Here is a 22,375-nt window from a genome sequence, read left to right on the forward strand (position 1 = left end):
TCCAATACCTTGTCTACATATCTCCGAGTGGTTACTGAACCTCCTTCAAAGATATGTAGCTCGGTGCGGCCATTTGTTATAATTTCTTCCCAAACCATTAACCCACGATCGCGGAAAAGGGAGATTTCACGGTCAAGGGAAGGCAGTTGCGTGTTCCTTCCTCTCTCCAGAACAAAACACATTTAAAAATCACTGTTCAGACCACATCTGAACTCGTCAGTAAACAATACTCAAAACCAGTAGTCTTGGCTGCATTGATCATGCCGACGGCGCCAGTTTAAACGGGCCCCTCTGGAAGGTGGACTGAGTGAGGCACAAGCATTGGTTCCTCGCATGCAGTCCAATCTCCTTATGCCTTCGTGCAGCAGCAGAATGGCTAATTCGAGCTCCGTGACAGCCTGAACATCTAAAAATCAAATCTCTTGTAGTCGCTTCTCGTTTCTTCTAGCCGATAACAACAGAAAACGGTTTTCTGATGCAATTGTTGCCCTTGATCCAGTGCTTAATAAGCGGCTCCAAACTCCTGATATGGCAGTCTGATGGATGTTCAATCTTGGGTGACCTCCATTTGTGTTTTACCTCCCTCAATTCTACAATTATTCACCGCTTTTAACCTTCACTTGATGATCTCTTTGAGGCATAACTCCTGTGTACTGATCTCTCTTAGAAACTACGTTCACTTTAAACAGTACTACAAACCGGAATTTCAACACACGCTCATTGAGCACCACATTGCCAGTCACCGAATTTGCACATTTCCGGCGCTAACATATGCGCGGAAGTGCAATTTTATGTTCAATTGTATTTAATTAACATTAATAATTACAAAATTGGGACTGGTTGCAACATTAACTTAGTGAGCATATTTTTTATCATTATTTTTTAATTTTGATGACCAGTGTAGATAATTAATTTTACAAATTTTACGAACAATATGTCTTTGCTTAGTCAGGAATTCATTGAAAAAATGACATTAGCTGCAGGATATTTAATATGGTACAAGGGGTGAGCAAATGAAAAGGTACGAAACGACACGTTGGGTACAAATATAGACTTTATTCAAAATATACACCATAGGCCTGAGCACAACGATCCCACTGATAAACAAGCCGCAGGACTCCTTGTTCCCAGAATTCCTGTGGCCGTGACAAAACCCAGCCCTTTACAGCGTCCTTGAGTACGTCGTCCGAGTTGAAGCGTATTTACTTTCAGGTGTTTCTTCAGTGGTCTAAACACATGGAAATCGCAGAGCGACATGTCCGGACTGTAGGGCGGATGGTTCAACTTCTCCCACTTGAACTTGGCCAGTTCCATGTGTGTGACTCTGGAGACGTTATCATGGAGCAGAACCACACCCTCCGTGAGCAGCCCCGGTCTTTTGTTCTTGATCAACCTGCGTAGGCGTCGGGGTGTCTCACAGTACACATCGGAGTTAATGGTTTTTCTGTGCTCGAGGAATTCCACAAGTAGCGGACCTTGAACGTCGAAAAAGACGATGAGCAACACCTTGCCTGCTGACGGCACGGCTTTGAACTTTTTTAGGGGGAGGTGACGACGCATGCTGTCCCGCTTTGTCTTTGGCTCGTAGTGATGGCATCAGGTCTCATCACCTGTGACGATCCGCTCCATGAAAGCGGGATCTTCCTGATACCGAAGCAGATGTTGCAGTGCTAGCCCCATACGCAGTTCCTTTTGCTGGTCCGTGAGCTGCTTCGGAACCCAAGCGGCACACACCTTCCGATATCGCAACTCGTAAACAATTGTCCACACGGTTCCATAGCTGACATCCACCTTCACCGCCAACATTCGCAATGTGACACGCTGATCACTTCTCACTAGGTCGTCCACCTTGTCGATGAGATCGCTTGTGATGACAGTGTTTGCCTGGCCTGGGCTCGGGTCATCACCCACCCTCTCACGGCCTGCACAAAAACGGGGACTTCCTTTTCTGACAGACTTGTCAGAGACACATTTCTCCCCGTAAACTGTCACCATCCGGCGATGAATAGCTGCCGGTTTCTCACCTTCCGCTGTCAGAAATCGGATAACACCTCGCTGCTCCTCAGTCGTCGAATTTTGCAATGCGAACGCCATTCTGTCCTCATACGGACTGCCGCATCATTTGGACGCCTCTTTTGATAAGAGCCTCTGCTCACTTCTGCGCATGCGGGCGCTCGCGCATACTCCGATCCCAGTCAGAGACTCCAATCACATCCCGAGATGTATCGCTACGTCCTCCCCCGGCGGAAAATGCAAATATTTAACTGTTTCGTTTTTACGTCGTTTCTTACCTTTTCATTTGATCACCCCTTGTATTATTTCATTAAAGGGCATTTCCACTACATAATGATCTGGAGATCCAATGTCCCTTCATACATAGTGATGAGTATTACTCCATGTTTATACTAAACGTTGCGAAGGGCTTAAGTCCTGTTATGTACCTTAAATAATTGCGAAAAACGAAATTTTGCAATTTAGATGAACTGTCGGCAGATAATTAAAGGTGCTTCTGCTCTATTAAAAAAAAATTCTATTCTTTTTGCCATTTTTTTTAGAGGGATTGTTAAGATGTATTTTTTAAGATATGATCTAGGCCAAGGAATGGGAGCATAATCCGCATTATAACTTTCGGCGGCCACTCTTGCTAATTGATCCGCCAACTCATTGCCATGTGATCCAACATGAGCTTTTATCCAGCAAATATTGACCCAAATTCTTTTGATGTTTCATAATGATTGTCGAACTGCATAAATTAATGATGATATCTGTGGACAATTTGAAACTGCAAAAAGTACTGACATACTATCAATATAGATATTTAAATGTATTGTAAACAATATTATTGTAATATGTTGTATTGTAAACAATATTATTGTAATATTTTGTGTTGTAAACAATATTATTGTAATTATTGTTTACAAACAATATATTCTACTGCTTTAATAATAGCTAATGCTTCTGCTTGGAAACTACTATTTTCATTATCAAAATGTCCTTGTCAGGTACACGTACAAGTAGGCAGGAGTGTTAGAACGACTATAGTCCATTTAAACATGCATAAATTATACACACGTTTGAATACATTGGATTTACATATTTTATATTTAACTCTAATTTCATTGATCAGTGGTTCCTCCAAATTACTTTTTTCCAGAGTCATAACGAATTGTAGTGTGACTGGAATTTACTAACTGGTGAGAAAGAAAGCTTTGGATATCAAAAACAAAGGATGTTTAAAAAAGATGTAATAAAAGAGTTCGAGACACCAGTATATATCAAACCAATAATACTACCTCGTCACAGAATGCATCGTCCAATGTGAAACATAAAAGTGCTAAAGGGCACTTGCTTGCTAATAAGAGACAGTTTCACAAACATGAAATTACTATTCTAGGTATATACAGTCATTTATATTTTTAATTATTGAGAAGGTGCAGCAATATATGAACGGTGAGAAAACAAATATGCACATTCTTCTAGTGGATGTAGCAGATTATTCTAGTGGAAAAAAACAGATGGAGATAGTTTCAGTACTTTCCCCAAAGGTTAGTGGCCCACCCAAAAAATGTTTCTAAACATGCATCGCCAGCAGTGTGATTCAGGATCCTTTCTCGCTATAATATCTGAAGTAAGTTGCTCAAGGAGTATAAATATTCCTAGTTATAGGTAATGTAACAGTTCAACCAAACACAAACATGCGATTCGCAGGATGTAGCATCAGTACGCCACATTCTACGATATAGCAACTGCTGCATGATAAACAGTTGCAGCCACACTATTATTAAAGAATGGAAGCCTTGTTTCGCATAGTATCCTCACTGCATGGACTCCATCCATTGATTGCTGCAGTAGAACTAGATTTTCTTTCAGTTCTTCTTTTCACAAATGCGACCACCTTCCACATGATTAAACATACACAGTGAATATGTGTAAACAGGCAACATATCCAGTTCTGTACCTCCGTATCTGTTTTCTGTAAATGTTGGAGCAGGCATCAGCCGCAAGTGGACTTGTATCTTATTTTTCACACGCCAGAAGAAAGTACTGTACTATATTTTTTTGTAGAGAAGTCTTGCCAGAACTGCAGAGGATATTCCAGCAAGCTAGAGCCAGCCCAATTTTGGCAAAACATAAGGAAGTACCTCGATGTTAACTTTCTTGGGCAGTGTGTTCTTATACCTCGGCCTCTTTAACATCCCAACCTCATTTTAATTTTTTTAATGCTTCCATTGAATTTGTTGCCAGAATTTTGGTCAAAGCTGCAGCTGGGTATAATGTGCCCGGTGTGTTCAGAAAATCCACTAATCCTTCAGGTAGCACTGCGAGGCATGAATTATGCTTCTTTGAGCAGTTACTACAGTAGGCACTACTTAATTGTGATCACCTTTGTCCAAGACTATTTTGATAACATATCTTGAATGATCATACTAAACAACGAGGAAAAAAATGCTTCTTTAAAATAGCAATAGAATTTTACTAATTTATTGTAAACATAATTAGCCACATATGAATAGGTGTTTTTTAAATAAGGCAAAAATTTGTTTATGAACTGTGTTACTTATGAATATTATTATCACAATGTTCTAAATGTAAAAGTTCCTTTATAAACTATTCATTATATCTCTGGAAATTGACGGATGCTGAATCTCTAATGTTAATACTTGGAGGGCATCCCTCGTCAAAAGAGAACTCCAATATAGAATTAAAAATTAGACCAAAAATGCAACTTTAGTAAATGCTTTCATGGAATTTTCGTTCTCCCCCCCCCCCCCCCTCCAGAAGCAAGGAATAGGGAAAAACAATTCTGCAGATTTTTTTTCCTCCTGAAGAAGAAAGACCTGTATCTGCTCACCCTCAAAATCGGCAGAATTATATAAAATCTACACCAAACTAAAGGTTGCTTAATTGAAATCAAAACTTATCTGTTTAATTTTAATAATTTATTTAATCTCGACATTTCTCTGTCACTTTCCAATTTTTAAACTTATTTTGGCGACTTTATTTCAGTTAAAAAAATTTATTCTATAATATTTTGATTATATCAATTTGTTGATCATAAGCGAAATATTTTCCTATATGAACTCTTCGATAACAATACCTAAATGATAACATTAACTGCGATCACATTAAGTAGTGTCTACTGCATAATTAGAGATTTCATTGCTTTTTTATTTTTTTAATAGATCATCACACTTTAATAGATAAACATCACACTTTCCACCAGGCAATCCAAAACTAGAAATGATGCTTTTGATGTGATCTACCATTTCGTAAAGTTCTTTGTCCCACCTTTTTTTAAAACACCCTGTTCTTTTAATTAAGGAAAACATATACACATCTACAAGTACCTCGTATAAAATAAACTTCTAGTAAATTATTTATATACTAGTATCTTATTAAAACACAGTTCAAATACACATCTTATTCTCACTGAATTTTCAGGCAGACCACCATACAAAGTCTGAGATCCGGACTCGTTGGCACTTCGGCAATTCCGGATATTATCATGAGCTTAAATCTAGTACAATATGTAGAAATTATAAAAATAAAAATATGACATACTGGTTTATGAAATAATGAAGCATTTATGACCTTAAAGGAATCAAAAAAAAAAAAAATAAATAAAAATAAAAAAATAAAACTCAATATTCATATGTTTTATTAAATATTTCTTTCAATGCCAGTTGTTTACGTTTCTTCGTCTTTTGCGCTAATATTTTCTCTTTACTTCTATAGATAGACATAATTTCTTGTTCAGTTGCAAAGTTCCACTATGCAAGTCTTGCAATTGCTGCTTCGATAATTCCCACTAAATTGTCAATCGAAAGTTTTTCGATGTCAACAACCTCTCTGTTACGTTCTTCACTATCGGTAACGATATATTCTGAATTGACAGTCGTACTACAGATTTCGCAGCTCGTTAGTTGACTAATTACTGGGGCACTGCCATCGCATTCTTTACAAATTCCAACCATGTACACATTTCTTTACAAATTCCAACAATCGAAAAATTTCGCTTTGTTTATGATGATCTGATAAGTTTCAAATTGCAACTATCATCATAAAGCTTAGCTAGCGTTTGCTGTACACTATTGGCGATATAGTATCATAAGATTGGTGACTGTGTTGTTTCTGACGAAGGTTAAGCCTGAATAGCATTAGTTCAGCTATTTATCATGCTTAGGCGAATTTTCTGCGCATAAGCGAATCTTTAAATTCTAAAAATTTTGAGCCCAAATACCTTTTCTAAATCTTAAAGATATTGGGACCCTGGAATGTACAAATTGGCTTTTAGAAAAAGACTATTTTCAATAATGAAAGTAAATTTTGCTTGTTTGTATCCGATGGCAACAAAACTACTTGAAGAAAAAATAAAACGGCTCTAAATCCTAAAAAGGTATATCCAGCTGTAAAGTATGGTGGTGGGAATGTAATGGTGTGGGGTAATATGAGCTGGAATAGAACTAGTAATTTGACTAGAACTGAGGGAATTTTGAATGTGAGAAAATACGCAGAGAGAATTTAGTTCAAAGTGTGTCAAAATTAGATATTAAAGATGACTTCTGTTTTCAACAAGAAAATCACGCTAAACATACAGCTAAGATTACAAAAGAATTCCTCTTGCATAAAGATCCCAAAAGACTGTATACTCCACCCCAATAACCTGATCTCAAACCGATTGAGAATTTATGGTATTTTTTTGAATCAAAAAGGCAGAAAACATAAATTTTCAAATAAAAATGAATTTAATAATATCTTTTTGAAAACATGGGAAAATATATCGTCATATCTAACCAAAATGTTAGTAGAATGAATATCAAGACTACAGGCTGTCATAGAAAACAATGGACATTTCACAAAATATTAAATTTTAATATTGGTTTCATTGAATTTTAAGTTATAATTATTTAATACAAACACTTTTTTCCACTTGAATATTTGCATACCTTGATATTTGTATATTAGGGTGACAACAAAGACTTTATTTATTTATTTATTTTTTAATTATATAAGTTATATGAAAGAATGCGACGTGAAGTAAAAATCAAAATTCTTCAAATGTTTTGTCATCCGGAAAAAATGTCTGGATTTTGTTTTGCATTGTATGCAAGCACACCATATGTATATATATATATATACATATATAAACACCTTTTAAATGTGTATGTATTTAATCACCAACATGATAACTGATATCAAATTACGCATGATTTCAGTATTTCATTTAAAATGTTTTATCAAAGTAAACTGCTCACAGTAATCTAACTATATTACAGGGTTTGCCACAACTGACCATGAAAGCACTGGAAAAAAGAACAGAATCATTTGACGATGAAAGGGAACTTCTTAAAGAACATCTGAGCTCAGACCAAGAGCAACTAAAAGGAAACCTTACTCAGCTCAGAATTCAAACTGACTCATTTAAGCAATGGTCTGATTTTGAAAAGGCTTCTTTCATAGCTACGGAGGTGCGCAAAGCTCGCAAAGATTTAACAAAATATGATGAGCAAGCACAACTTTACAGGAAACGTGAACGACTTTTTGGTCTATCCCTTACTAACTATCCACAAATTAATAAGATATCAGAGAATCTTAAACCTTATGAGAATCTCTGGTTGAGCACGGCTGAATTTCAGAAATACAAGGAACGCATACTAACAGAGCAATTGACCATCGATCCAGAACAACTACAAGAGAATATAACGGAATTTCGAAATAATGTGGAAAATAGTTTGGCATTCTTTACTTTTGAAACAAACCAAAATGTTCATGAGGCAGCACAAATCATTTTGCAAGAAATAGATGAGTTCTTGAGAACACGTTTTAACTGAATTAATGTTTATGTAACTATAAATATATTCACCTCACATACACTTTTTCTGATTTCTTTTTAAATAAGAAAAGAAGAATGGGAGGGGGGGGAAACTCTCATCTTAACATAGTATGTTTTTATTTATAATTTTCTGTTGACTTAAATAGCAATGGCAAACCTTTTGTACGAGTTCTATATAAATCAACATTGCAAAGCAAATATAATTTACACCATGCACATAAGATACATAGATCAGCAAAAATAAAATAAAAATGAAAGTGCTTATATGCATATATTTTCGTTGTTAAATTCTATTTATTCCATGGCAAAAGAACTCGTTACTTGAAAGATTACTTTCATTCTGATTTTATGTTATAAGTTATTTTTAAATTAAGCACATATATATCATTTGATTTTGCAAACAATCTTTGCTATTACTATTAACCTTAAACTGATTACTAAAATAATATTCTTAAGTTTGCAAACCTATTTGAAATATTAAAAGTGATTACAGAAACAAAAATTCTATATATGAAAAATTTATTTAGCAAGTTATTGAAGCAATGTCTTACACCGGGAATTCCTGACTAGGAAGACTGCAGTCAGCCTTTTATTTACCTGTTAAAGATTTGGTTACAGTTTATGAATTTAAAAAGCTACTTTTACACAAGTTTTGGTATTTATCAATATTTTCTGTACTTTTCTTGTTTAATTTATAAAACACATGACAAAATAATCTAAATTTATTCAAATATGGAAATGGTGAAAGAAGTGCATGGGGCAAAAAAAGGTTAAAAACTACTTTTATACAATAGACATGGTACGAAGAAAATCAAAACATGTTATAAACTGCACATGTTATAAAATAAAATAAATACAACAGTTATATTCTGAATAAATATCTTTTTAAAATAATATTACAAAAATAAATAACCCATTATGAAAAACATTTTCTAAATATTTTTCAAAACTTTTAAATTACTATTATTACATATTCAAGTGACAATTACTCATGAGTATTAAAAGAGCAATTAAAAAAAAAATTGCTACCAAATTTATTGCCCTCAAATGCTTATTATTGAAGAAGTTAAACAACAAGAATGTGCATACATAATATACATACATACAAAACAGATACATAAATACAGAACCATAGAAACTAGTCCCGCAAAATTTACAAACGTTGATTCTCGATTTACAAACGTTACTTATGTTGATTCTCCTTGCATAACTTCTCCAATAATCGTTATTCAGCATGTTATTTTAACCTCAAATGCTTATTAGAATTTATTTTAATAGTTAATTTCTTCAATTTTTGAAATAATATCTTAATAAGCTCTGCTATCAAAGTACACTTACAACACAAACAAAATGTTATTGCATTCCAAATGTTATTTTTTGCTTAAGATATCAGAAAGGATCCTTTTTAATACCTTCTGCTTTGAGTGAAACAAAATTTTAGAATGATCAGAGTTGTCAAAATTGTTTTATTTCATTTACTTAAGAGGTTTATTGATAAAGATATCATCTTTTGGTACTGAAATTACTCTTCAGGAAATACTGAAGAGAAAATTAATCAGTACGGAACAAATTCAATTCTTTAAAAACATAGTTAGTTACTTATAACATGAAAATATTTCTAGCTTTTATTTCAAGAAAATACAAAAAGCAAATATAGAATAGAATTATGTTACTTATATTAATTATATAAAATTACCCCCTCTACTTAGAAAGAATGCTTCTTGAAAGTCTTTAAGCAATTATAAAATATTTCTTACAGAATGAAGAAAGTATTTTGGCAAAATACTGTAAAAACAAAAAACTATTCTTATTTGGACAGGTCTAGAAAGGCATAAAAATGGCAGGAGTTATTTTTCATGTCTAAATTCACATAAAAACTGAAACATAAATAACAAAATTAAAATGAAATCATGTCTCGAATGTATTTTATATCTGAGAACACTTGCCACGGATGTGTAGATTAATGAAGCATCTGCACAAAGTGCATTTCAAAAAACATGAGAAAATAAAGTGGATGAAATGTTAAAACAAAAATGTAAATACAAATTGAATACACTTAAAAAATCAAGGGAATACAATTTAACAAAAAATTAATCCTCAGGAGGAAAAACTATGTGGAACAGAGGAAGAGGAAAATGATGCAAATATTCTTAAAATTTCAGAAGCTAAAGCAGCTAGGAGAAGAATATATGAGGAAATCTGGTACTTTTCAACATAAGTATGACTAAATCAAGCAATATCTTTTTTAACATAGTTATACAGAATACAGAGATTTAAAATTATTGAAATAACCATTGCACATAATGTTTAACAAGGAAAAAATTTTAAGGTAACAGTATAACTAGTATATATCATATTTATAAATGCTATTTTGAATATTTCAAACTGATTAGTACAAAGGGAAATGCTAAATTCTGCTCTTTCTTCTTATTACAGTAGGTTTTCATTTATCCTCTCATATTGATTTTTGGTATTAGTTTACTTTTACATAAACTAATATAACATTTCTGCTTTTAATTAATTTCTCAAAATATTTATACAGTGCAAATGAGAAGTCTTGGCACTAATATACAAGGCAGTGTTAAAATGAAGAAGTACTTGTTAAACATTAAGCATCTACAAATTGAATACATATACATTAAGCAGTATTTTTCTTTATATTGTGAGTTAATGATTTAATGCAAATGAAGAGATAATGACATGATAAATGATAACTACATTAAAATTTTAAGAACCTGCAGCCAGAAGAAGGATATTAAAAACCCTCCATTCAGTATTTTTAATTTAGAGTAAATAAATGAAATCAGAGCTTCCAAATTCTGGAAGTGAAAGACAACCATAAAGTAAAATAAATAAAGGTTCAATATTAAATATAGCCAAGGTACTCCTTTAATAAAGTGGCCTTTGCACTTAATTGCCCAAACTGGCAAACTTAATTGCCTGACCTGCAAAGTACAAATTTTAAATGTTGGCAAATTGCCTGATTTGCAATGCACAAGTTTCAGATACTACCAAGAAAGCACCATATCCATCACCAGTTATAAAGTCCTTTCCACAGAAAATATCCTACACTTCATTTGGGAATGGTTATTGCATAATTTTTGCCATTTCTTCTACAGATAAAACTTTACAGATTTAATACATATAATTAAACAAACTTCAGAAAAATCAATACCTATAAATTGTCCAAACTGTCAGGAAATTAAAATAATTTTTTTAGATGCTGTTCTGAAATTATCACTTTACTTAAATATAATGTACATATTTTTGAGATGCATTTATTATATTCCTCTTGGTACTTTTTCTTATACATTAACTATGTTATACTATTTATTGTCCATTAACAAGCAATCAAAGGTACTATAAAAAGTTGCATACTGACATTTAAACATCTTGGTGCTACATAAGGCTCTTCAAATACAATAAAAGTTCATACATTATTATTATAAGGAATGCAGTCTTACCACATCATACATATCACATCCTTCTTGAAATGTTAGTTTTGTCAAGTATAAAACATGATATTTAAAAACAATGTTCTGATATAAAATTTAAAAATGAAAAGAAAAACGAAATTGAGCAATAATGCTTCATAATCTTTGTTCAGTATTATATTAATCTTAAAATAAAATCAATCAGTAACAAACAAATTGCCATTAGCAAAAATATTAAGAGGGTCAACACTATCTTTAACGGCCTTCAGCATTTGGACACCGGTATTGGATATTGTCTGTGGAAGCCACCGTTTTCTTAATTTCCCAACTGTAATAGAAATAAGTAAATATTTATAAACAGAAAAACTCCAAATTAGCTTTTACAAGAAGATCCACAAATAGGCAATATTTAGGTATTTAAATCACATACAGCAGCATTCTCAAATTGGCATCCCCTGAAGCAATTTCGCACAGCCTGCGAATGCATTTAATTGGTTAATTAGCACTGTAGATTCCAGCATAGTAGTTTTATAACGTATTTCTCCCACCTTCCTAGCATGCCTTCATGGTGTAATGGTTTTGCACACTGGGCCGGTATTCCAGAGGTCCGTGGTTCGATTCCTTATGAAACGTGTTGCTTATTTTTTCATCTCTCTGGGTTTTCCAATTAACCTAATGTCTCTACAGTGGTGCCCGAACTAAATGGGTTGTGGATGATGACTCTCAGCATCCAGGATTTGGCAATTGGATCCCCTAAAAACCCCAGATGCCCTTTAAAAGAGGAAATATATACGGTATTTCTCCCACCTTCCTAACGTGCCTTTGTGGTGTAGTGGTTCTGCCCGCTGAGCCGGTATTCCAGATGTCTGTGGTTTGATTCCCGGCGAAGGCATTTCTAATTTTTTATCTCTTCATCTTTTCCAAAAAATCCTAATGTCTCTACAGTTTAACTGGTTAATTATCATTGTAGGTTAATTACAATTAATAGGCTAATTAGCATTATTATGACATTAACTATTATGGCAAGAATTTGAAGTTTTGTTATTAAGGTTTTAATGATTTTGAGGGTCACAGCAAAAAAACAATGTGGAGAAAACAACACAAGGCAAAAACATCATGGCACAAAATATTGTGCTAAAAAATAATGTGGTTAAAAAATTTTGCAGTTTAAAAAAAGCATCATTGTTGAAAATATGGTAAAAAAATAAAGCACGTATAAATCATTGCATGAAGATAACTCACAAACATACGTTTTTCAAATTTTAAAAGTAATAAATGCATATTCCCATATTAGTTTATGAGAGCAAGAAGGAAAGAGGAATATTTTTACTTTTATTATTTCTTAATTTTGTATTAACTAATAATAATAAGATTCAGCTGAAAAAATAAGGTGAAAGACCTAAGCATTTAAAAACTGAAAATGAGTAGAAAATTAATGCAATTTAATAGAATTTTAAACATACATAGTTAACGTAATTTCCGAAAGAAACGCCGTGGCGTTTACGTGTTTAAAACTTAAATTTTCAACGGGTGTGGCGTTTCTACCCATGTGGTGTTTAGGTGCACTAAAAATAAAACATTTCTTTTGATGGTCATTGTGCATAGTTTGAACAACTTTGTCATTGTACATAGTTTGAATAACTTTGTCATTGTACATAGACCACTCAGATGCTTTTTGCGAAAGTTATTTTGTTTACATTCTTTCCCTTGAACGGATCAACATGCCTTATTCACCCTAAACGGGATCTCAGAACAATAACATTCTTCCCCCTTTCAAATCAGCATTTTGAATAGTCTCTCTCCTCTGCCATTCGATGAATCTTTCAGGACACAACCTCTCCCCACCCCTGCCTTTTTTGCAATTTTTTTCAAAGGCGGACAAAACTCCACCTGCCTCGCAATAACGAACTCTGACGTATTTCCCCTTCAGCATGAATTATTTTTCTTGGGATTCTACCAGATACAGATCCTATCAGTTTGTACAAGTACTTGTTGGATAGTTATTAGTTAGAACGGAGCGGAAAATTTTTGAAAATGGCACCTAAACGGCACAGAAGCTATACTGCTGGTTTTAAGCTTAATGTAATTTCACGTGCTGAACAAATTGGAAATAGAGGAGCAGCTCGAGAGTTTGAAGTGGACGAGAGATGTATTTGATGTTGGAGAACTCAAAAAGAAAAACTTAAAAATATGCCACTACAGAAACGAGCCAAAAGAAGTGGTACTGTAAGGTGGCCGAATCTAGAGGACGACCTTGCAAACTGGATAAAGGAGCAACGAAGAAAAGGAATGGGAATTTTGACTGTAAAAATTCGCTTACAAGCAAAATTTATAGCAAAGCAACTGAACATAAATGATTTCAAAGGAGGGCCTTGCTGGTGTAGCAGATTTATGAAAAGAAAAAATAATTCTGCGCGTACTAGAACAACAGTCGGGCAACAATTACCAATGGACTGGCAGGATAAAAAGGCATCTTTTCTAAATTATGTGACAGATATTATTAACAAAAGGAAACTTCTTCAGTAACAGATAATAAATATGAATGAAACGCCGTTAACTTTTGACTCTCCTGCAAATAAGACTGTTGATGAAGCTGGTGCAAAAACTGTATCTGTGCTTACGATGGGGCATAAAAGAACGTCATTTACATATGTGTTAGCTTGTGCCACAAACGGTGACAAGCTAAAGCCGATGATCATTTTTAAACGGAAAACTATTCCGAAGGAAGATTTTCCTAATGACGTAATTATTTGTGCAAACAAAAACGGATGGATGTGCGAAACAATCATGCATGAGTGGCTACAGAAAGTTTGGCAGTGTCGTAAGAGATCTTTTTTCCAACCAAAAGGGTTATTGATAATGGATTCCATGAGTGCTCATTTACTTGAATGAGTGAAAACCAGATGTCAAAAATTGTCTACGACCGTAGCAATAATTCCTGGTGGTTTGACAAAAATCTTGCAACCATTAGATTTGTCAGGTAATAAATCCTTCAAAGGTGAAGTCCGAAAGCGGTGGGAGTGTTGGATGAGTGAAGGATTGCATACGTATACCAAAAGCGTTAAAATGCGTAGAGCATCTTATGAAGAAGTTGCAAAGTGGGTAGGAAGTGCGTAGAAATCAGTAAAAACATCATCAATAATAGCAGGATTCAAAGAAGCTGAAATTATATCTTTAGATAAAGAGACTGTAAACCAAGAGGATGAATGTGACGATCTGGAAGACTTGGGCTTAGATCAGGATTTACTAAATCTTTTTAATTCAGAAAGTGAAGAATCAGATTTTAATGGCTTCATATGATGTATAGTTTGCTGTAATTCCTTTTATAAGTAAAATTAAAAACTTCCTTTTGTCATCCAAATTTAATATTTCGTTGTTGCAACACTTCTTATAATATAGTCCGAGTATTACAAATATGGACTTCTTTAGTGGGTAAATATAAGTATATTCGTGAACGTAAATATATTTTCAACATTTCTTACCTTTAATTTATTTTTGAGTTGTGGTTTCATTTCATGCATTTTTCTTAACTGATATGTCATATATCAGGACATAGGTTGAGATTTTGCATCTATACGGCCCACGACGATGTCCCGCGCAATTTAATCTATTGCGGCATTTCTGTGCAATTTTAGTTTTTTTCCTGCCATTTTTCTCGAGTGCGGCGTTTACGCTGAGGCGGCCTTTCTTCCGAAAATTACGGTAACTAATAAGGGTCATTAATAAATTAATCTTTTTTTTATAAAGTTTTACTGATAATTTTTCATGAAAAATACAGTCTAAAAAAAGTTTAGAAAAAGGAAAATAAATAACTGTATGAGGTTACCTCTAGAAAAATTGTTTAATTAATTATCAGATTATTTTCTTTTGTGTTTGTTCATCTGATATTCTTTTAATGAAAATACCTTATTTTGTTTCAGTTTGTTCTTAAAGTGTCATTAAAATTTTCTTGTACAGCATTGTTAAGCTGTACAGGTGATTAAATTGGATTCAAATTTAGTGGGCTCATAAGTAGTGTTTGTTCAGTTTCTCCCATACAGCATAAAAATCAACAAGTGTCCAGAAAAGTACAGAAAAAATGCGATAGAACATTTCACACACACACAAATTGAAAACAATCTTTATTTGTAACTATTTTAATTACATCCTGCTTTGAAAAGAACATGATATGCTTTGTAAAAACTTCTTTATGTGGTACTCGTGTGTCAATCACAACTTCATTAAATAATTTTCTAATCCATGCATTATATGCATTAATCAGCAAACATATTTTGAATGTTCAAGGCTTGATGATTAAGATGCCTGGATTCAGTATAAAATGTTTGATAACAATTGTATAACTTCATAAATATGTGATTTTGTGGAAAGAGAATAAAATGTTACTTATTAATCCTATTGCTAGGGTTTACCTCCCCACACTTAAAAAAAAAAAAAAAAAAAAAAGAGATATGTGAATTAAATTGACCTTTTTAATACAATTAATTGATGAAATTATATAGTGCATCCGTAAACTCATGATGCACTTTTGATCGGTCAAAGTAACAAAACAAGATAGACATGTGAAATCTTCACCAAACATAAGAAAACCTCTTAAAGTTTCATACCTATTCAGTGCAGTTTGATGTGGGTTCCGTCTACATGTCTATTCCGTCACAGTCTCTACATGCCATCACAGTCTACTCCACAAAGAAAAATGGTCCTATCACTTTATCATGCATCAGGCCACACCATACGTTCACTTTAGGACTCTTACGTTCGTATTTTATGTGGGCATGAGGATTTTCAGCAGCCCATATTTGGATGTTATGGCGATGAACATGTCCACTAACAGGTAATGTCGCCTCATCACTAAACACAATCTTCTGCAGAAATCGGTTATCATTGTCGACCTCATGAAGCATATCTGTAGCAAACGCAAATTGTTTGGGTTTATCTTTCGGTTTGATAACGTGCGACAGCTGCAATTTGAAAGAGCTTCTTAGGTAACTCTTCCATATAGTCTCTACAGACTCGTCACTGACCAATGGCCTGCCAAAATGGGGTTTATCCAACAAACTGCTGGTATCCTTCAACTTCTTATGCCACCGATTAATGTTATTTCAATGTGGTAGAAGTTCATTGTACATGCGACAATATTCACATTGCACTTTGGTCACAGATTCAAATTTGGCAAGCCACTGAACTTTCCTCTGTACGATTCACATCTCGACTGGCATGTGCGTGGATGGGTTGATACGCTTCTTCGCATTTTACGGTGCTGCCTCATCACCTATATGCGGACATGCTTGCACATAATACTACAGAAACTTGGAGAGTTTTCCTTTTGTTTGGTGAAGATTTCACATTCCTATCTTGTTTTCTTGCTTTCCCGTGACCGAACAAAAGTGCACCATGACTTTACAGATGCAATATGTATTATTTTAATAAATCTGTTTGTATGAATGTATATATGCAAAAGAGGCACAGGGAATTTATCAAGATAGAAATGAGAAATGGTGAACCAAATATGTTTGATAAACTCTAGTAGAAACTTTTCTGGGTTCTCGTTTTACACTGCATGTCAGCTGCAGAACATACAAATACTATTCATTTAAGAGATGAAATATAATTTCTGTTTGTTTGAAGGCTAAGTACATGCCACATCTTCTGCAGTGATCGGAATGTCCAGCTGTCTTTTATTAACCAAACAGCCTTCAGTGCAGAGGTGGACAGAACTCCAAGACTTATGCTTGATCTCTTGATGACTCACCGATTCTCGTGGTTGCTGACTTTCCCCTACTAAAGCAATACTACAGCAAAAACTGTTAAAAGTATAATTAGCTGTAAATTATTTCCTGTCATGTGAGTTGCATATGGTTAGTTCAGCTGCTGGGTACAACCTACATGAGATGTAAAAAGATCCCTTTGTAAACATCTGAACTAAGCAATTTTTTTTTACGATTCCACATACTAGAGGATATTCTGCTTGAAGAAGATATTTTAAACTTTTCATGTAGCAAAGTATGGCTGAGTTTCTTCGATGGGTCTCGATATGTAACAAATAAGAAAATGAGGAAAGGAATGGGAGCCTCTACCTTTAACAATGGAGAAATTAGGGTAGCTCTACAGATGTAGAGACTTATCTTGTTTTTCAGTTCGATACTAGAAACTAAAAGCTGCAAGCATTATATGCACGAAAATTTCCTAATTGCTTTCATCTTGCATACAGATTCTCATTTTTTTTTACAAAACCAATACCTACTACTATTAAAGAAAGAAAAACTTTCATCTTTTGAATAAAATAATTAAATTTGAAATATGAAACTGAATCATTTATTAAAAAATTAACTGATGTAGTAAACTCACAAATCAAAATTTTGTAAATTTCAAGTACAGTGACATATAGCATTTAATTCTCTCCCTTAAACAATATATATATATATATACATATATTTTTTTTTTAATTTCAGTAGTTCAAATATTCCAGATTTAAAGGAGCAATATTATCTTCTCCAAATGCCCTTTGTAAAATGTATTAATCTCCTCAAAGATGTTATTGCTTTCATTCTAGAGTTTTATATGATATCTTGCCTAATTAATATTTGCATTTAATGGAAAGAACTGTATTATGAAAAAAATCTCTGAATTATGCTAATTACACATGTATTGTACTGCACATAAAATTATAATATTTTGTTTATCATAAAAATTCACAGAACCATGAGTCTCTTTGATTTAACTGTGCTATTACATAGGTACAAGAGGCAAAATATATTAAAGTAATGCATTTTAGTTGAGAATATACTTCAAAACTACTTATTAATTATATCAGATGGTCCAAAATAAACCATACCCAAAAGTAAAATACATTAAAATAATGCATTTAGTTAAGAAGTTTCTTCAAATGTACTTTACTCATTAATTATAATTAGGTGGCCTAAGATAAACCCAAACTAAAGCATTCATTTTTAGAATTCATGAGGTGATTTTTTTTTTTTTTTTTTTTAAAGTCAACTGTTATTTATTTATTTTTGACTTTCTGTATTCCTTTAAAACTCATAAATAGGATTTTTCAGTTAAATATCTTCTTATTTAAAGTCTATTCATTGTAGTAGCAAGGGTTTTCAGCACCTGCGGACAGCTGAAGATTTCATGCCGCCTCTTGTTTGCTAAGAATGGAAAATATTTAATTCTAAAATTTTGTAACATCAGTTTGACTCCCCCTGGATGCTGCACCCAGGGACAGATGTACCCCATTACCCCTTCTAGTTAGGTCCCTGAGTCTGTTAATTTTAGATGCCTGGCTGTATAATTTGAATCAATATCCAGATCTATGTATTTATATCTCCAAGTAAAGACATAGCTTAGAATTCAAATTCTGATTCAATGCCTTCTTAATATTTAAATAGTGCTAAACATTTTGAATACAAGTTAAAATAAGTTACTTGCAGCTCCCAAAGAAAGAAATATTTACAAAATAGTGACAAGAGTTTGCATTTAATATAAAGTAAATTTATAACATAAACAATATAACTAAAGTGTAAAGAATTTCATTACAAAAGATTTAAATATGTTTAAGATTATAATTGGAATATACAGATTTTGATTCAGAGGGAAAATTGAATGTTTAAAACAAGGCGAAATTGGGTGCAAGTGTTTCCTTCATTCAAGGCTACTGGGAGGGGGGGGGGATTAAGCCGAGCAAATCTGGACTGAAGGTCTGCCTTTGGTATTTCATTTATAGGAATTTAGCTGTTAATAGCTCCCTTTCTAAAGGTGTAGTATTCAATGTATTCTTTTTCCTAAATCGTTATATAGTTCACATAAGTGCAAACTGTAATTTTACTGAAGAACTGAGGAAATATTTTCAATGGAATATTGAAATTGTTCGAAATAAGGCAACATACAAATTAGCTGCAAATGCTTTTCTTCATTTAAAGTAAATAAATTAAAAAAAAAAATATTGATAAATGAATGTGAAAAGGAGATTGAGCATATAAAAATCTAATATGCAGCACTATTTTGGAGATTTCATGAAATTTTAAAATTCCCTCAATACGTTTTACTACCGTTCCAGTTTACATTCGTCAGAAAGGTTGTCACCTGACAATCAAAATTCTTATACTGAGCAACTTATTTTGGATATTTTATAGAATATTAGCAACTAGTTCTTTCACGCATTTTTCGCAAAGATATATTGCTTTGAGAAAAACTGAGAATTCAAGGTTGGTTTGGTTTGGTTTGTGTAATTATGGCAAAGCTTCAAGGGCTATCTGCCTAAGAGAAGAGATGCCTTTGTGGAGGACTTTCTAAGGGAAACTGGCTCATATACACGTTACACATGAGGGAAAACCACGAAAATGCCCAAGCAGGCAGCCCGTTCGAACCTCAGACCAAACTACCAGTGTTCAGCAACTTTACCACTTGGCAGCTTGTGGGCCCGAAATTTTCAAGGTTGGAAAACCTTCCTTGTTAGTGATGCATAATTGCTAGTAAATTATAATACTTTTGGTATCTTTAGTATATTCTTCACGATCACCTTTGAAACTTATAATTTTACAACTGCTTGAATTAAAAATGTTTATAATCTTAGTTCTTTAAATTATTAGGGGGAAAAATGTTTACAATCGTTTACCATCTAACACCACTTATCAGTTTTTCCTGGAGGTGCAGCAATATAATTGAATTCATATCTCTCCATGAAATTTACCATATATATATATATATATATATATATATACATACTGACCAGAGTATGTTTGCATATGTTTGGTGTATACAGAAAATAGAAATAAACAAATCATTGAAACAGTATTGTAATATTTTATTATTTAACAAATAATTATATTTATTGTCCTTGACACTGGAGTGCCAACGCCTTATTTGTATCGTGTAACCGTTGCTGAGCAACATCAGAAAATGTTTAAAAAATGTAATTTTGGAAGTTTTACCAGTAGTAGAAGAATTCGTAGAGAAAGAAACTGTAATAGTAAGCTGCAGTATGAAGCTGTAACGGATAGAATTGTATTTAAATTATCTACCTACATGAATTGAGAATAAAATTTATATTTTACTAAGAAGCTCATCTGTTATCTTGATAAAAACTTCAAAATATGTTACAGTATCTTATTAAATTGGAGCTTCCACTCAGATACTGGAAATTAGAAGTGTAATTATCAATTTCGATGGTGTTGGTTTCCTAATCCCAGAATGCTGAAAATTTTGAGAACAAGTTTGTTTTTGTTAATGAATTAAATCCTCACTTGACTCCTACTGAAATGGAGTACCAATTGCCAAGTTTGTTTATTTCAAGAAGGAACAGATGTCAGAAGACTGCCGTTTTAATGCCAGTTATTGAAGTGGATCATTCAAATGTCACCTTCTGTGTTTGTATAACTTGCATCTCAGAATTGCATCCAGAAAGAATTGTCAGAACAGGATATTTCTGATCTCCAAAAATACGGTTAACTTTTGGTTTCCTTAAAAAGTGTTTACTGAATTTCAATACTTTGTTTTAGAGTTTTAGTTAAATCATGTAAGTTTTTGTTTAAATTACTGACACTAAAAATATTCTGCCTAAAATTATAATTGATATATTGCAGAAGTATTTAAAAAATTATTATTTAAGCTTTACTGTTATTTGCATAAATGTTTCTGTTTAAAGGAATAGTTTAATTTTTTTATGTTAATAACTGATATGTGAAAGACATTCCAGCATTTATTAAAAAAAAGAGAGAACTGCAAATTGTTGCCAAGCCAGCGAGTGGGAAAAAAGTAGTAACATCAGACTGATAGTGTGATTTTATTGTACTGCGAAAGTGGCAAAAGTCTTTCCTTAGTTCTCACCATCCAGGCGTGTGGTAGATAATAACATCATCCCAATGTATTGCAGCTAAACTGTATTGCCAAATTGGCAAAAATTGACTTTGCAATCACCAACCAGGTGTGGAGCTAGATAATAAAACCGTCAAACTGATGTGGATATAATTCCGTTGTATTGAAAAACTGGCAAATGTGTTTATATACTTATTGCCAATGAGGCTTGTAAATAGCAAGTTAAAACGTCAACCCAGCGTAGTATTATTTTATTTTGTGCTAAAATGGCAAAGCTAATTAAATAATTCCCTCCAATTTTTTAGAGTTAATTTCGTATTTGACAAGTCTCACTAAAATTTATATATTTTTTAAATATACATACGATTTATAAGATTCAGTTTTAAAAGAAAGTCTATTAAAGATAATTTGTTCAACATGTCATTCTTAGCTCAGTGTAGAAAACAGGATTTAAGAGTACTGGCAGAAGAGTTTTTAACTGTAAGACCTGAATTTATGATTGCTCAGTTGCATAAACTGATTGGTGAAAGTTCTGGTGATGAGGAATTTACTCGAAAATTACTGGCTGCAATTAGAGAAGAGAGAGGAAAAAAAAAAAAAAAGAAGATTTAGATGTAGATGAAGATTTTCTTTTCTCTTCTTTTTGATGATTTTTTATGATTCTTTTTGATGTAGATGAAGGTTTTCTTTTCTCTTCTTTTTGATGATTTGAAGTAGATGAAACAGACGATTGAGAAAAGAGAGAACAACATGAAAGAGAAGAGCGAGAAAAGAAAGAGAATGTGAAAGAGAAGAGCGAGAAAAAAAAGAGAATGTGAAAGAGAAGAGCGAGAAGAAAGAGAGCGAATTAGAGCGAGAAGAAAGACAGAAACTTGAATTGGAAGCAATGACTGCAAGAGTACAGAAACTACGCAGTTACCTGTGCAGCCTTTGAAAATCAGAATTCCTGATGTCATGCCACATTTTAACCCTAAAGAAGATGAACTAAGTTTATTTCTGGTGTTATTTGAGCATCAAGCTAAAGTTCTGAATATACCTGCTGAAAACCAAGTGACTCAACTTATTTCATTGCTGCCTCCTGATATTATTCAGCTTATTGCTAGAGAACCAGAAAAGGACATGAAAAAGTATGAAACTTTGCTATTATAACGATTTAAATTGAGTGCAGAAAAATTTTGACAACTATTTAATAAACACCAAAAATGTTCTGAAAGTACTTGGTGTGACTTTTACTATGAATTAAAGAACTACCATATTTGCTGGTGTATAAGATGCACATTTTTCTTTGAAAATA

At 33.1% G+C, this 22,375-nt stretch overlaps 1 protein-coding gene across 2 annotated transcripts in view; it reads right to left on the reverse strand.

Moving 5' to 3' along the window:
• Positions 1 to 8,336: 8,336 nt before the first annotated feature.
• LOC146998807 (alkyldihydroxyacetonephosphate synthase, peroxisomal-like) overlaps positions 8,337 to 22,375 on the reverse strand; it is a 169,536-nt gene continuing 155,497 nt past the window's right edge. Inside the window, exon 19 of one of the 2 annotated variants that reach the window (XM_085811680.1) lies at positions 8,337 to 11,596. In XM_085811680.1, coding sequence (XP_085667806.1) covers positions 11,466 to 11,596 — 131 coding nt within the window. In that variant the 3' untranslated portion in view covers positions 8,337 to 11,465. The remainder of the gene's footprint in view (positions 11,597 to 22,375) is intronic. The other variant, XR_015039718.1, reaches the window with a different exon arrangement.

The sequence above is a fragment of the Stegodyphus dumicola genome, chromosome 2, assembly GCF_044657685.1.
Source record: "Stegodyphus dumicola isolate Sdum_Otavi_A_Nest chromosome 2, ASM4465768v1".
Classification (NCBI taxonomy): domain Eukaryota; kingdom Metazoa; phylum Arthropoda; class Arachnida; order Araneae; family Eresidae; genus Stegodyphus; species Stegodyphus dumicola.